The sequence below is a fragment of the Hypanus sabinus genome, chromosome 3 (genome assembly GCF_030144855.1).
Source record: "Hypanus sabinus isolate sHypSab1 chromosome 3, sHypSab1.hap1, whole genome shotgun sequence".
Classification (NCBI taxonomy): domain Eukaryota; kingdom Metazoa; phylum Chordata; class Chondrichthyes; order Myliobatiformes; family Dasyatidae; genus Hypanus; species Hypanus sabinus.
This window is the reverse complement of record NC_082708.1, coordinates 123,832,880-123,850,029: the sequence shown is the minus strand read 5'-3', so window position 1 is coordinate 123,850,029 and position 17,150 is coordinate 123,832,880. Positions and strand designations below refer to the sequence as shown.

The following is a 17,150-nucleotide window of genomic DNA, read 5'->3' as shown; positions in this document are numbered from 1 at the left end:
CAGATCTGTTTTCATTTTTACACGTCTTTTTGTGTTGATCAGTGTGAAGAGGCCAAATTAAATCCACTGTGATTCAATGTTGTAAAATAACACAGGCTGCATCACAGAGTTTGTAGATTTCATCCTGTTTAGAAGTTATCGTGTATTAGGTGTACTACTGTGCTTTATGCACAGGTTTGGTGAAACGTCTCATTTCTATATACATATATGATTTTATAGCATATATGTACAGGCAGTCCCCGGGTTACGTACGAGTTCCGTTCTTGAGTCCGTCTTTAAGTCGGATTTGTGCGTAAGTTGGAACAAGTATATCCGGTATTATTTAGTGTCAGTTAGTCAAACATTTGTCTTAGTATATTGTATATATTTCACCTTTCTATGCATATAAAACACTTAAGAAACATATGTGTTCCAATAATTAAACCACTGTGTTGCTTAGTAATAATTGTAGCATTCATCGGGGCAGGGCCTTTCACATGCTCCATTATTCTAACTTTATCCTTTAAAATTGTTCTGATCGTTAACTGACTGTAGCCTAACGCTTTTCCAATGACCGATGGCGTTTCAACTCTTTCTTTTCCTCTTTATTATTTCCACTTTATTTTCAATCGCGATCGCTTCCTGTCAATGGAACAGAAACACTGCGGGCGGTGGGTCCTGACCTGTGCCGACTCCTGAGGTCCGCTGGGTCCTAAGGACCACAGCACTGAATTCCTCGGGTGCTAAACTGCACCGCACTGAGACAGGTTAAATGGGACAAGTGGGGGCTGTGCTGGGTTTGGGTATTTGATCTTCCACAATATTCCGCGTGGGAATTTAAACTGGTTTACAAGGTTGAGTTGCGAGCTCGACATCAACCCAGCACGGGAGCAGTCTGTCACTGGATCGAACTTGCAAACCTCCACTCCATTCTCCAGCCCGGCACTGATCTCACTGCGCCACCAGCTGACTGGAACGAGGGTGGCAGGTGCGGGGTCAGGTTGAATCTTACTAAGAAAAATTTAAGCCAAATACAACAGTGTCAACGGCAACAACTTAAAATGGCAGGCGGCGTTCTCCTTCCTCGGTTCGTAAGTACGAATTGTCCGTAAGTTGGACGTTCGTAACTCGGGGACTACCTGTAGTTAAATGACAATACGCTTCACTTCACATTACTGCTGGATAAATATTTTGTGATTGGAATTTGGAATTATCTATTGATGGGTTCCAGAATTGCACTGGTTCATTAATTTCACAATAGTTTACTTTGCACGACAGCTGTGTTCTTCGCATTTTTTTCCAATTTTTTTTATTTTTCTCTAATGTTTTTTTTTATTTTTCTTTTAGGATGATCACAGACGTGCAGCTGGCAATTTTCGCCAACATGCTAGGCGTGTCTTTATTCCTCCTAGTTGTCCTGTACCATTATGTTGCTGTTAACAATCCCAAGAAACTGGAGTGATGTAAAATCACAATCTTAACATTTAACAGGTAATGAACCACATTTATGAAAAATAATCACTGACTCAATATTTGTGAAATATAGTGATGCCTGTTTGTGAAACAGCTCCATCTCAAAATGGTTGTGGCTCAGATTTATTTATTAAGTGTACATGGAAATGTAGTAAACTGTTGTTTGGTTAACAATACATTTAAGGATGCGCTGAGTGCAGCCCACAAGTGTTGCCACACATTCTGATGTCAGCACTGCATCCACAATGTTCACTAGAACAACACGAGCAGCAACAATTTACAGCCTAAACTTATGAACAACAATAACTTTGTTCTTTTTGTTTTATAGTGTGAAGATTAGGACCAAAAACAAATTACTTGAAAGATGCAAGCTAGCAAAGGAACAAGATGAAGCAAGGTCCACACTGGATTTCACCAATACTGCTTTCAAAATAAAATGTATACTTTGTACTGGGAGGGAAAATGTGCCTTGTCAATAATATTTATGTAGCTGAAATTGTGAACCACACATCTTTGTGATTCCCTTAAAATGATATACAAATTAAAATTAGAGTGAAAACTGTATTGATTGGGGAAGGATGAATAGTTGCTACTCCACCTTTGGTGAAATGTTAACAAATTAAGCTTCAGAAATACCAGTTGTAGATCAATTGGTAGTGTAACCTGTTGCTGCAGTAACTAAGTTAATTAGTAAATTGCTTATTGCGAGATTAGAATAAATCGTCTCAAATGTAGATACATTTTTATTTCAACCCTAAGTTGGAGTAAGGTAGAAATCATTGAAAGCAATTTGAGCTGGAGAAAAACATGATGTTTATCTAGTTCTCTTCCAGAAATGCAGCATTAAAATCTGAAACCAGTGTTTGGCACAGTGGATTTAATAAAATCAAAAGAACAGAAGAAATGGGAATGATCTGTTGGTCTAGCTCTATTTTCATGCAAGGTCTTCAACATGTTTCCATGATTCTACCTTCACAGCTTGCCAGAATAGAAGATTCCAAGTATCTAAGATCCTCAGAATCAGGTTTAATATCACTGGCATATGTCATGAAATGTGATGTTTTGTGGCAGCACTGCAGTGCAATACAGTTTAAAAAATCTAAATTGCAATAAAAAATATAGAATTAAGCAAGTAGTATAAACAGAGCAAAAAAAGGGAAAAATAGTGAAGTAATGTGTATGGGTTCATTGTCCGTTCAGAAACCTGATTGCAGAGGGGAAGAAACTGTTTCTGAAACAATGAGTGAATGGACAATGTTCAAGGTGACAAGTTTCTTCAAACTAATAATGAAGTATAGCTGCTGCCGTGCCGCCTGTGTTAATTGTATCAATATGTTGAGCTCAGAGATGTTGACACCCAGGATCTTCAAACTGCTCACCCTTTCCACTACTAATCCCTCAAGGCCTCAAGGACTGGTGTGTGTTCCCTTGCACTTCCTGAAGTCCACAATTATCTCCTTGGTAGGAATGACTTTGAATACAAGGTTGTTATTTTGACACCACTTTTGGATATGATTTTTTAAAATTAGATTGACTAAATGTTATTTTCTTTGCAGATTAACAATCTGCTTGCATTTTATAGCATTCTTATATGCATATAACTGCCTAGTATGCTTCCTAGTGGTAATAGTTCAAAGTAAATTTATTATAGAAGTACATACAGGTTACCATATACAATGGTGAGATTCATTTTCTTGCAGGGATATTCAATGAATCTATAGAATAATAACCATAACAGAATCAATGAAAGACCACCCAACTAGGGTGTTCAACCAGACAACAAACTGCAAATAAAAAATGAAGAATTTATAATAATAAATAAACAAACAATAAATATTGAGAACCTGAGATGAAGATTCCATTAGTTGTGGGACCATTTTAATAATGGGGCAAATGAAGTTAACCCCTTTGATTCAAGAGCCTGATAGTTGAGAGGTAGTAACTGTTCCTGAACTAGGTAGTGTGAGTCCTGAGGCTCCTGTATCATCTTAATGGCAGCAGCGAGAAGAGAATGTGTTCTGTGTGGTGGGGGTCCCTGAGGATGGATGTTACTTTCCTGTGACAGCATTTTCATGTAGATGTGCTCAATGGTTGGCCCTGTGATAGACTAGGCCATATCCATTGCTTTTTGTCAGATTTTCTATTTTCAACAGCTTTGGTGTTTCCGTACAAGGCTGTGATGCATCCAGTCAATATATTCTTCACTACACATCTAAAGAAGTATGTCAAAGTTTTAGATGTTGTGGAATCAATGCAAACTCCTAAGAAAGTAGAGGTGCTGCCATGCTTTCTTCATAACTGCACTTATGTGCTGGGCCCAGGACAGTCCTCTGAAGTAACACCTAGGAATTTCAAGATGCTAACCCTCCCCACCTGATCCTCCGATGAAGATAGGCTCATAGACCTCTGGTTTCCTTCTGAAGTCTATAATCAGCTCCTTAGTCTTGCTGACATTAAGTAAGAGGTTGCTGTTATGACACCACTCAGCCAGATCTTCAATCTCCCTCCTATATGCCACCTTTGTTTTGCCCTCAACCAGCTGATCTATCAGTCCTGTACATCACTTGTCACCATCTGAAATTCTGCCAATAATAGTATCATTGGCAAATTTATAAATGGCATTTGAACTCTGCCTAGCCACACAGACGTGGGTGTAGAGAAGAGAGCAGTGGAGTAAGCATGCATCTTCGAGGTGCACTAGTGTTGATTGCAAGGAGGAAATATTGTTTCCAATCTAGACTGCTTTTGTTCTCCCAATGAGGGAGTTGCAGAGAGAGGTACAGAGTCCCACAATTTGGAGCTTTATTGATTAGTATGATGGTATTGAATATTGAGCTGAAATCAATAAACATCAGCCTGACTTATGTATTGCTATTATCTAGATGAGCCAAGGCTGAGCGGAGAGCCAATGAGATTGCTTCCGCTGTAGAACTGCCATGACCAACCTCTCAAAGTCCTTCATAACAGTAGATGTGACTGCAACTGGGTGATACTCATTGAGGCAGCTCACTCTGCTCTTCTCACTGGTATGACTGTTGCCATTGTGGAGCAGGTGGGAACCTCTGACTGTAGCAGTGGAGATTGAACACCCTTACTAGTTGGTTGGCACAGGCTTTCGGTGCCCTACCAGGTGTAGCATCAGGGGCTGACGCCTTGCAAGGGTTCACCTTTGTGAAAGATGTTTTGACATTGGTCTTAAAGACAGGTCACCAAATGCTGCAGGGATTTGCATAGGTTTAGTTTTATTCTCCCTTTCAAATTGCATGTCAAAGATGTTGAGCTCAACCGGGAACAGGAAATATCCTTTTGACATCTAATTGTAAATTTTCTGCACGATTTTATATTCCAATAAAGGCACCTCATTCCTGAACTTCAGTGACCATGACATGATCTATTCCTCCTTTGCTCATTTTAGCAGCACTGTATCCTTATTTTCTTTGTTCAGACAGGCCTTATGCAGAAGAGTTTAGCAAAAGTTTATTAGTACTAATTACAGCTAAAATAAGTCAATGAGTGAAAGTTATATGGAATATAATAACAACAAAATACCAAACACTGTTCCAATCTTAGAGATCCCATGATCTTGTTGTGTTTAACTTTTAATGGCACTTTCAATCCCACATAAATTTCATTAACTTTGGTTCTGAATACAGCTCACCCTGGTGATCAATGGAAGGAATCTGCCCCAGCTTGCAGTTTATTTGCAGGTTGCCATGGTTTGCATTCTCTCAGAAAAGCTGTCCTTTTCAATGCAAAAGATCAACACTGACAATGGATTCACATTCATTCTCCCTTTTGATTGTTCCTTCTGTGCCCAGATTATTCCTTATATCCAAATTAAATCAGTTTGCATTGCTTGATTTAGTTAAGCCCTATGAATTTTCAAAGGAAGGTTGTTTTGACAGGAGAGGTCACCAGCACAGCCCGTTTACTGAAATTCTGCAGACATGCTGCAGGGAAAATGGGTTACTGTGTTATCTGCAATTATTGCAGTTAGGAAAAGGTATTGAACCAACAGGGTTGTTTTAATGGGCGACTTCAACTTCCCCAGTGTAGATTGGGGCCTTCATTGTGTAAGAGGTGACACATACATACTTTGAAAATAAATTTACTTTGAATTTTGAAACAGTTTAATCTGACCAAATGTCAATGTTGCACATTGGGAGACCAAATGTCAATATATTATTAATGACAAGTCCTGTAAGTGTTCATGAATTCCACCAATTCACCACCTCTGGCTAAAGTAATTCCTCCTCATTTCTGTGCTAAAGGGATGTCTTTCTGTTCTGAGGCTGTGCCTTTTGTTCCTAGACTCCCCCACTATAGGAAACATCCTCTCCATGAACACATGATCTAGTCCTTTCAATATTCATGTCAGGGTGATAGAGCAGAGATCCAATCGCAGACCCAGTACTGTGCACACAATGATATTAACTGAGTAACAAATCCAGAGGTGCAAACCAAGTTGGCATCAAAGTTCAGGCAGAAATAAAATATCCAGAGAAATCTAAAAGCCAGAATCGGGAAACAGACAGAGTAGGGCTGAGGAAAATTCATTGGCACAATGTGGCAACAAACAGGTGAAAACACAGGACTAAAATACACTGAGCAATAAACAGAGGCAGATGATAGGTGGAGCACAATGAGACAGAAGTGGCAGTAGAACAGGTAACAATGAGAAACAGGTGAGAGGCAGAGTACTCAGTAATCCAGGGGTCGGAGTAGAGCAGGAGCACATGGGGCATGAAAACAAATGAGCACATGGCAATACAAAACCACAGGCTGATGGCTTGGGGGGAAAACACACAAAAAGACAAAAGTTCAATTGGAGATACTGGCAATTGGATAGGTTTGAATGAGAATTCCCCCCACAACCACATCATTCTTTTAAACTCCAGTAAGTACAGGCCCAGAGCCCCATCTCTCATGCTCCTCATGCATTAACCTTTTCATTCCTGAGATCATTCTCATAAACCACCTCTAGCCCCTCCCTGATGCCATCATTTCCTTTCTTAGATAGAGGCCCAAAATTGCCCACAAAACTGCGCGTGTTCTGACCAATGCCTTATACAGCCTCTCATTACATCCTTGCTTTTAAATTCGAGTCTTCATGAAATAAATGCTAACATTGAATTTGTCTTCCTTACTATAAACTCAACCTGCAAGTTAACCTTTAGGTAATGCTGCATGAAGATTTCCAAGTCCCTTTTCAGCTCTGATTTCTGAATTTACTCCACATTTAGAAAATTGTCTATGTCTATTCCTTCTAGAACTAGAGAGCACAGCACCAGAAGAAAAGGACATCCCTTTAGAACAGAGACAAGGGGCAGTGTCTTTAGCCAGAAAGTGGTGAATCTGGAATTTATTGCTACAGATGGCTGTGGAGGCCAAGTCATTGGGTACATTTAAAGCAGAGGTTGCTAGGTTCTCGATTAGTAAGGATATCAAAAGTTATGGGGAGAAGGCAGAATAATGGGGTTGAGAGGGATAATAAATCAGCCATGATGGAATGGCAGAGCAAACTCAATAGATCAACTGGCCTAATTAGGCTCCTCTGTTCTACTTAAGTGCATGACCATACACTCCCCCACACTTCATTCCATCTGCCACTTCTTTGCTCATTTTCCTAGTGACCTAGTCTGTCTAAATCCTTCTGCAGACTCTGTTTCCCCAGCACCACATGTCTGATTCGTCCACAAACTTTGCTATAAATCCATTGGCTTTGTGCAGAGGGATCTAGGGGTTGAAATTATTGGCTTCCAGAAAGCAGCTACACAGATTGATAGGGTAGTAAAAAAAAGGCAAAGGGCACATGGCACATTAGTTCAGGCATTAAACTCATGGAATTATATCATAGCTTTATAAAACACCTGTTTTGCTACATTTGGAATAATGCATTCAGTTCTGGTGCCTTATTATTGGAAGGTTGTAGAAGCTTTAGAGAAGGTGCAAAAGAAGGATGCAACCTGGATTAGAAGCATATGCAATGAGAAGTTCGAAAAGTTTGGGTTCTTTTATCTTGTGTGGCAGAGGCTGAAGGAAAATCAAATAGAAGTTTGAGAGGCATGGATAGACAACCACTGTCTCTTTTTTCAGATGGTCAAAATGTACAAGAGGTATTCATTTAAAATGATTGTGGGGAAGTTCAAAGGAGATGCGCAGGTTAAGTTTTTACGGAGTATGGTAGGTGTCTGGAATACACTACCCGGGTGATATTGGAGACAAATATGACAGAGGCATAGAAGAGACTCTTAGATAGATACATGAAAATGCGGGGTGAAGGGATATTGATATAGTGTACGCAAATTAATTTAGTTAAAAATGACTATTTTAATAAGTTCATCACACACCATTGTGGGGCGAAGGGTCTGTATCTGTGCGGCACTGTTCTTTTGTCTTTGGGTGTATAGGCCGTGATGACAGGCTGGAAGAGAAATTTTCATCAGTTTTTGAAAGTGTTCGGCCATCCGGAGTTAAATCCATTTCTTGTTGTCGGGCTCGGCACCTGGAATAAATTTATTAATAAATCTCGGAGCCTTCACTGATGTACACCCTTATTAAACAAAATTGTACGTGGTACTACATGGGTGTGATCTCAGCAATTCTAGTAGGACTTTTATATGGGAGTTTTGGAAGGTTTTCCATTGTTAATGTAAGTCAATCTGATACATTCCAATAAATAATTTAGGATGAAGGAATTACAATATGGTTCTGATGAAGTACTGTTAAGATTCAGATAGTCTTGGCTTCTCAATGAAAAAAAGCGAGCGACTTCAAAACGTGACGCGAGACACCAGGTAAAATAAGGGAATAAATTACTTCAGTCCTACTTTTTAAAGCTCTATTGCACTGACAATCTGTGGAAGATTCAGCCGAGATTTTAAGAAGCAGCGGTTCCTCCCTGGACCTTCGATGAAACGCTGTAAAAGCACCACTGCCACGTCGCTCCAGTCTTCTCTCCTCACCAATGGGCGGCAAGGTTGAAAGACGGTGCGATAATCTGTGACCAGTGGGATACGCTGTTGTGAGCCGCCTAAAATCTCCTTAGAAACGGGATTGGGGCGGTCCAGCGTGGATTTGTGTGGGAAAAGGTGTCGTTTCGATGCTGTTTGTTTACAGCTGATTTTTATCGGCTCGTACAGATGTATCAAGATATGGATCTAACTGTATCTTTACCGGTGATGTTCCCCTGACGTCGATCTTCGAGCTACCACTCCTCAGAAACGGGCCCTAACGTATTGACCATGGAGGTAAATTTGAATCGTGTCGACTACCTACAGGTAGGTCTCTTGAACCATTCAGCAATGTTTTTCTTTTAATTACGGCCTGGCTACTGCGTTTAAATTCTTTTGGTGAAAAACAGTATTTTTTATATTCGACACATAAACCTAGTCGTCGAACTTATTCACAGTGAACAATTGGAATTTGTTTATGTCACATGTACTGAGGTACTTGAAAAAACTTGTCTTGCATACTGTTCATACAGATCAGATCATTACAAAGTGCACTAAGGGTAAAACAATAACAATACAGAATAAAATGCAACAGATACAGACAAAGTACAGTGGAGGTAAACAATAAGGTCATAACGAGATAGATTGTGAGGCCAAGAACCCAACTTATACTACCACCCCGCTGTATAATCTTATAACAGCGGGGCAGAAGCCGTCCTTGAGCCTGGTGGTTCGTACTTTCAAGATTTTATACTTTCTGCATGATGGGAGTGGGGAAATGAGAGAATGGCCAGGGTGGGTGGGGTCGTTAATCACGTTGGTTGCTTTACTTAGGTAGCGAGAGGGACAGAGAGAGACCATAGAAAGAAGGCTAGTTTCTATGATTTGCTGAGCTGTGTCCATAACTCAGCAGTTGTTACGGGGCCAGATAGAATGTTTTCTATGCTGCAGTGATCAAAATAGTCAACGGGGACCATGCCAAATTTCTTTAGCCTTCTGAAGAAGACGACGCTTTAGTGAGCTTTCTTGCCCATGATGTGTATGCGGTTGAACCAGGCGATGTTCATTCTCGGGAACGTGAAGCTCTCAGTCTTCTCCATCTCAACACGGTTGAACTAGACAGGAGGATGTGCACCACTCTCTCTCAGAAGTTAGTGACCAGCTCTTTTGTTTTGCTGACATTCAGGTAAAGATTGTCGTCCTGACACAATGTTACTAAGCTTTGTATCTCCTTCCTGTAATCAGACTCATGTTTATTTGAAATTCACCTGCTATGGTGGTATCATCTGCAAACTTAGGTTGATTTAAAGCAGAATCTGGCCATGCAGTCATGAGTGTACAGGGTGTACAGTGACATGTAGAGCACAATGTTTCAATAATTGCGGAGCAGGGGTTGCTATCTATCCTTACTGATTATAGTCTGTTGGTCAGGCTGTCAAGGACACAGTTTTGGAGGGAGGCGCTGACTCCCAGGATATTAAGCTTTGGGATGAGTTTGCTTGGAATTACAGTGTTAAAAGTGGAACTGTAGTCAATAAGTAATGGTCTGACGTACTTGTCTTTACTGTCCAGATGTCCCAAGCAATGTGTAGGAACATCTGGAGTTGAGAGATGAATGCACTTAGAACAAGAATTAAAAGCAGGAATAGACCATTTCACTGATGCTCCACCATTCAATGACTACGTGGTTGAGTTGGCATTTGGATTCAACTTAATTTTCTTGTAGAAACACATAATGCTGTGACCTAAAAATAGATCAGCCACATCCTTGAATACAATTAAATGACTCAGCATCTAGATCTTCCCCGTATCCCTTCATGCTCTGACCGATCAAGAATCTAACAACCTCTGCCTTAAATGTATATTCTTGGCCTCCACAGCTGCCTGTGGCAAAGAATTCCACAGATTCACCACTCAGTCTAGAGAAATTCCTCCTCGTCTATGTTCTAAAAAACACCCCTCTATTGGGGCTGTGTCCTCTGGTCTTAGAGTCTTCCACCATAGGAAACATCTTTTCCATGTCCACTCTATCAAGGTCTTTCACCATTTGATAGGTTTCAGTGAGGTCACCCCTTGTTCTTCTGAGTTCTAGTGAATACAGGCTCTCAGACACTTTTCATATGACAAGCTATTGTACCCTGAAATCATTTTAGTGAACCTCCTTTGAACCTTCTCCAATTCCAGCACATCCTCTCTAACATAAGGGACCCAAACTGCTGACAATACTCCATGTGAGGCCTTACCAGTGCTTTATAAAGTCTTAATGTTATATCCTTGCTCTTGTATTCTAGTCCACTTGAAGTTAATGCTAATATTGCTTTTCCCTTTCTCACCACGGACTCAACCTGCGAATTAACTTTTAAGGAACCCTGCACAAGGAGTCCCTTTACGCCTCATTTTTTGTGTTTTCTCTCCAATTAGTAAATAGTAAATCTTTTCATTTCTTCTATCAAACTGCCTGACCATACACTTCCTGACACTGTAATCCATTTGCCATTTTTTTTGCCTATTCTCCTAATCTGTCTAAGTTCTTCTGTAGCCTCTCTACTTCCTAAAAGCTACCTGCCCCTCCACCTATCTTCATATTATCTGCAAACTTAGCAACAAGGTCATCAGTTCCATCATCCAAATCATTGACATATAAAGTAAAAAGAACCGATCCCAACACAGACCCCTGTGGAACATCACTTGTTACTGGCAGCCAACCAGAAATGGCTCCCTTTATTCCCACTCTTTGCCTCCTGCCAAGGATCCACTGCTTTATCCTTGCTAGACTCTTTCCTGTAATACCATGGGCTTGTAGCTTTTTAAGCAGCCTTATGTGTGACACCTTGTCAGAGACCTTCTGAAAATCCAAGTACACAACATCAACTGATCCTTCTTTGTCTATCTTCCTTGTTACTTCTTCAAAGAATTCCAACAGATTTATATGGTAAGATTTTCCCTTGAGGAAATCTGACTACAGCCTATTTTGTCATGTGCCTCCAAGTACAGTGAGACTTTGTCCTTAAAAAACAACGCCAACATTTTCCCAGTCACTGAGGTCAGACTAACTGGCCTATAGTTTCCTTTATTTTGCCTCTCTCTCTTCTTGAAGAGTGGAGTAACATTTGCAATTTTCCAGTCTTCCTGAGCCATTCCAGAATCTAGTGAATTTTGAAAGGTTATTACTAATGCCTCCACCATCTCTTCAGCTACCTCCTTCAGAACTCTGGGGTATACACCATCTGGTCCAGGTGACTTAACTACCTTAGTAGTTAAGGAAACTCTTAGTTTCCCAAGAGTAATGGTAACTTCACACACTTCGTGTCCCGGACACCTGGAACTTCTACCATACTACTAATGTCTTGCACAGTGAAGACTGATGCAAAATACTTATTCAGTTTGTCTGCTATTTCGTTGTCCTCCATTACTACCTCTCCAGCATCATTTTCCAGTGGTCTGATTACCACTGCCACCTCTCTTTTACAGTTTCTGTATCTAAAGGAACATTTGGTATTTTCTTTAATATTATTGTCTATCTTACTTTCGTATTTCATCTTTATCTTCTTAATGACTTTTTTAGTTGCCTTCTGTTGATTTTTAAAAGCATCCTAATCCTTTAACTTCCACTAATCTTTTCTCTATTATTTGCCCTCTCTTTGGCTTTCATGTTGGCTTTGACTTGTTAGCTACAGTTGTGTCATCTTTCCATTCAAATACTTCTTCCTCTTTGTGATTTATATATTCTGTGCCTTCCGAATTGCTTCCAGAAATTCCAGCCATCACTGCGATGCCAACACCCTTGCCGGTGTTCTTTTCCAGTCAATTCTGGCCAACTCCTCTCTCGTATCTCTTTAATTTTATTACTCCACTTTAATACAGATACATCTGACTTTAGCTTCTCCTCAGATTTCAGGGTGAATTCAATCATATTATGATCACTTGCCATAAGGGTTCTTTTACCTTAAGCTCTCTAATCAATTCTGGTTCATTTCACAACTCTTGGTCCAGAATAGCTGATCCTCTTTTGGGCTCAACCACAAACTGCTCTTAAAAAGCCATCTCATAGGCACTGTAGAAATTTCCCCTTCTGTAATCCAGCACCAACTTGATTTTCCCAGTCCACCTTCATATTGAAGTCCCATATGATTTCTTATCACCCATGGAATTGTGACACTATGTCCCCAGTTCTAAACTCCTCAAAAGAAAAAAAAATCTTTTAACATCTTCTTCATGAAGTGCATTTTCACATTCTTATTTACCTTCTTCAACATAGGAATTTATTCATCTCGTCAGATTGATGAGGTCTCAGAACAAACAGATTGCATCATTCTTATTCCCATAGAATATAAAACAGGGCAGGATGAGCCGTTTGCCCACAATGTAATGCTGAACAAGCATGAAGCAGCAAATCAAAAACATCCAAACGCTAATCCTTACATCTGCCTCACGTTCATGTGCCTATTCAAACATCTCTTAAAAGCCTCTGATGTATCTGCCACTGCCACCATACCAGGCTGCACATTCAAGGTAGCCACCACTCTCTGAATAAAAAAACTTGTCCTTCATATCTCCCTTGAACATATTCCACTCACATTTAATTCATGTCCTTCATATCCCCTTTGAACATATTCCACTCACATTTAATGCATGCCCTGTGGTATTAAACATTTCAACACTGGGACACAGATACTCCCTGTTTACTCTATCTATGCCTTTCATAATCTTAGAACCCTCTATCAGATCTCCCCTCAGCCTCCAGTGCTCCAGAGAAAACAACCCAAGTTTATTGAGCCTTTTATGATAGCACGTACCATTTTAACCAGGCAGCATCCTGGCAAATCTCTTCTGCCCCCTCTCAAACCCTTAACATCCTTCCTATAGTGAGGTGAGCAGAACTGTATGTAGTACTCCAGATGTGGCTTAACCAGAGTTTTATAAAGCTGCAACATAACTTCCTGACTTTTAGCTCAGTGCCCTGACTAATGAAAGCAAGCACACTATAAGCCTTCTTAACCACCTTATCGACCTGTGCAGCCACTTTCAAGGAGCAGTGAGCTTGGATCCCAAGAAGTCCCTACCCAGCAACACAATTAAGGATCTTGTCCTTAACAGTGTACCGTCTCCTTACATTTGCCCTTCCAGGGTGCAACGCATCACATTTATCTGAGTTAAACTTCATCTGCTATTTTGCTGCCCATATCTGCAACAGATCTATATTGCACTGATTTCTTTGCCAGTCTTCTACACTATCCATAACTCCACCAATTTCGGTATTGTCCGCAAATTTGCTAACCCACCCATCTGCATTTTCATCCAGGTTATTTACATACATCGCAAACAGCTGAGGTCCCTGCGGAACTCCGCTAGCTCCAGCTCGAATGTCCCTTCATCCACTATGTCCTCTGTCTTCTATGCACAAGCCATTTCTGAATTCAAACAGGCAATTTGCCATGGAGCCCATGCATCTTAATCTTCTGGATTAGTTTCCCTTGAGAGACTTGTTAAATGCCTTACTAAAATCCATGTTGACAATATCCACTGCCCTACCCTCATCAGTCTCTCTCATCACCTTGTCAAAAAAAAACACTATTTCTCTGTCGTTTAGCAAAGTATTCTCTTGTGCATACCCAACAGCTCCTCTTTGTTGCTTTTTATCACATACCTGGGCTAAGGAGCATTGCACAGTATGTTTTTGGGATGTATTGTATGAGGAAACCAGTATATTAGCGGAATCCCATTGAAGCGTGGTGAGAATATGTAAATCCATTGTGTAGTAACGAAGGTCAGGATTGCACACCCATTGCTAGAGTTGCAAGATTGCTGAGGTGGTGTACCATTCTTTTGGATCCTCTTGTCAAGATCATGAACATGAGAAAATCTGCAGATGCTGGAAATCCAAGTAACTAACACACACACACACACACACACACACACACACACACACACACACACACACGTGCTGGAGGAATTTCTCCAGCATATTGTGTGTGCTGTCAAAATCATGGCTGATTTATCTCAGCACAACTTTACTGCATTCCCAATATCCTATGAGTCCCTTATTATTCAGAAAACACTTGCTGTATGGAATGAATGTAATTACTGGGTTTCCTCAGTCTCTGAAGTAGAAAATTCTGAAGATCCACCACCTTCATAGTGAAGAAATTTGTCTACATACTGTTCCTAATCCTCTTATTCTGCAGTTCTAGACTCTTCAGCCAGGATAAATAATTGCCTAGTATTCACACTGTCAAAGCTTTAACGCCTTTGGAGCTTTCAATACGTTTCATTTCTCTGAACTCTAGGGAATATTGACAAGGTCTACTTCTTCTCTCCATATTTGGCAAACCTGACATCCCTGGAACTAATCTGGTAAATCTTTGGCTGCAACCCCCTTTTTGGTAAGGAGAACAATACTGTACACAGTACTCAGCTCTCATAATAAAGGAAAACATACAATTTATTTTTCTAATTGCTTAATGCTCAGGACAGTACAATAAACAATTAGGAAAGTTGCTTTGAACATCATCATTTCCCAATCTGTCATCATTATGAAAAATGTCCAAGTAAATGACCTTACAATTGTTCACATTGTATTCCATCTGTTGTGTTCTCACCAACTCACTTAACTCACCTACTTTCACAGGAATCTTCTTTACATCCTTCTTCTTTTACCTACTTTTGTATCCTGAATCTATAATTTGAAAGACATAATTTCATACAGAAGGATGGTATTTAATACAAATAGAAGCATGTGACACGTATACGAAACTGTAAGAATATGAAGAATATATGAAGAATATAGATGGAGAACTTAAAATGAAAAATTAGAAGGGCAGAAATGGGCCATTAAATATCTTTGGCAGGTAAAATTCAGAGGATATTGGGAGCAAGAGGGTAGTCAGGGAAAATAGCAGTGTGTGTGTGTAGAGACAGGAGATGTGAATGTGGTTCTAAATAATACCTTTTGGCTGTATCCACTAAAGAGAGGAATGTGGAAGATTGAGCTGTAGGAACCCCACCCCATTTGTGACATTTACTGGGAGTGATGTATATGAAGGGCCTGAAGCATTCTTAAGGATCCCAACCATCCATCCCACAATCTCTTAGACCCACGACTGTGAGGAATGAGATACAGGAGCATCAAGACTAGGACTGCCAGACTGAGTAAAAGCTTCTTTCCCCACACTGTGAGACTAATGAATACCCTGCCACCACCGAGGTCTCATCACTAGGACAGCAAGCTGTGGATACTGGTGAGGGAGAGTGACCTACTGGGGGGGAGGAGGGCTGAGTCTGTGGCACTGAGTCTGGTGCTGTGGCTCAGAAGAGATGAGGTGAAGAGGACTGCAGTGGTGATAGGAGATCCCATAGTCAGAGTAACAGAGACGAGATTCTATGGGTGCGGTAGAGATACCGGATGGTATGTTGCCTCCTTGGTGCCAGGAGCAGGGATGTCTCAGATCAAGTCCATGACATTTTAAGGGGGAAGGGTGAGCAACTAGAAGTCTTGGTACATATTGGCACCAATGACATGGGTAGGAAAGCTGAGCAGAAGTTGAAGAGAGATTTTAGGGAGCTTTGTAGAAAGCTGAAACACAGGACTTCCAGGATAGTAATCTCTGAATTGGTGCCCACACCATGCACCAGTGAGAGTAAGAATAGGATAATTTGGCAGGTGAATGTATGGCTGAGGAACTGGGGTGGGGGCAGAGGTTCAGATTTATGGATCATTAGGATCTCTTCGGGGTAAGGTGTGGTCTGTACAAAAGGGACCAATATCCTTGCAGACAGGTTTGCTAGAGCTGTTTGGGTTTAAACTAATTGGCAGGGGGATGGCAACTGGAGTGTTGGTGCTGACGATGAGGTAGTTGGTTTGCAAACAGAGACAATTTGTAGTGAGACTGCTGGCAAAAAGGCTGATGATAGGGCAGAATTGCAGTCAACAGGATGAGTGCAACGTAAAAGACATAGAGAATCGAAAAGGGTGAAATCAGGACTGAAGGTGTTTGAATTTGTGCAGTATACGGAATAAGGTAGATGGTCTTGTAGCACAGCTACAGACTGAGATTTATGACATTGTGGGCATCGCTGAATCATGGCTGAATGAAGCTGGGAGCTTAACATTCAAGGATACATGTTGTATCAAACGGACTGGCAGGTAGGCAGAGGGGATGGGGTAGCTCTGTTGGTACAAAATGAAATCAAATCTTTCAAAAGATGTGACATAGGATTAGAAGATCCTATTGTGCAGAATATTCTAAAGATCCTGAAGATCCTTTGTGGGTAGAATTAAGAAACTGCATGTGTTTTTAAAAAAAAAACCCTGATGTGAGTTATATATAGACTCCTAGACAGTAGTAAAGATGTGGTCTACAAATTACAGTGGGAGATAGAAAATGTATGTCAGAAGGGTAACTGTGAACAAAGTCAGCAGAGAGCTTTTGTTTGGAACACACAAAAGCTGGCAACTTTTGGAGTCATATGAGAGAGAGAGAGAGAGAGAGAGAGAGAGACAGAACTGCCATGAACCAACATTATAGCACATTTTTGTATGTTAAGGAACAAGGTAACAGGACCATTTCTGTAGTTACAATGCCCTCATCATGCTTCTTTTGAGCTGCATGTAATTTTTTAATGGTTGTATCTTCCCGCCCAACACACCCAAAAGGAGTGTGAATTACTGTGGTCTCTGAGTCATATTCATGCAGTGGGACGTCAACTGCATTCATACATATGCAGACATCTAAAATCAATTAGATG

The 17,150-nt window shown here is 40.6% G+C and overlaps 2 protein-coding genes across 5 annotated transcripts in view; both read left to right on the top strand.

Moving 5' to 3' along the window:
* Positions 1–1,327: 1,327 nt before the first annotated feature.
* ost4 (oligosaccharyltransferase complex subunit 4 (non-catalytic)) lies at positions 1,328–2,951 on the top strand. The gene is made up of 2 exons (XM_059965074.1): positions 1,328–1,470; positions 1,781–2,951. The coding sequence occupies exon 1, from the start codon at positions 1,328–1,330 to the stop codon at positions 1,439–1,441; it is 114 nt and encodes a 37-aa protein (XP_059821057.1). The 3' UTR covers positions 1,442–1,470; positions 1,781–2,951.
* Positions 2,952–8,509: 5,558 nt separating this feature from the next.
* bbs7 (Bardet-Biedl syndrome 7) overlaps positions 8,510–17,150 on the top strand; it is a 56,100-nt gene continuing 47,459 nt past the window's right edge. For all 4 annotated transcript variants that reach the window (XM_059965071.1, XM_059965073.1, XM_059965070.1 and 1 more), the window contains exon 1: positions 8,510–8,732. In XM_059965071.1, coding sequence (XP_059821054.1) covers positions 8,697–8,732 — 36 coding nt within the window. In that variant the 5' untranslated portion in view covers positions 8,510–8,696. The remainder of the gene's footprint in view (positions 8,733–17,150) is intronic.

Coding starts and splice junctions, on each gene's coding strand:
- ost4 (XM_059965074.1), top strand. CDS start 1,328: ATGATCACAGACGTGCAGCTGGCAATTTTCGCCAACATGCTAGGCGTG.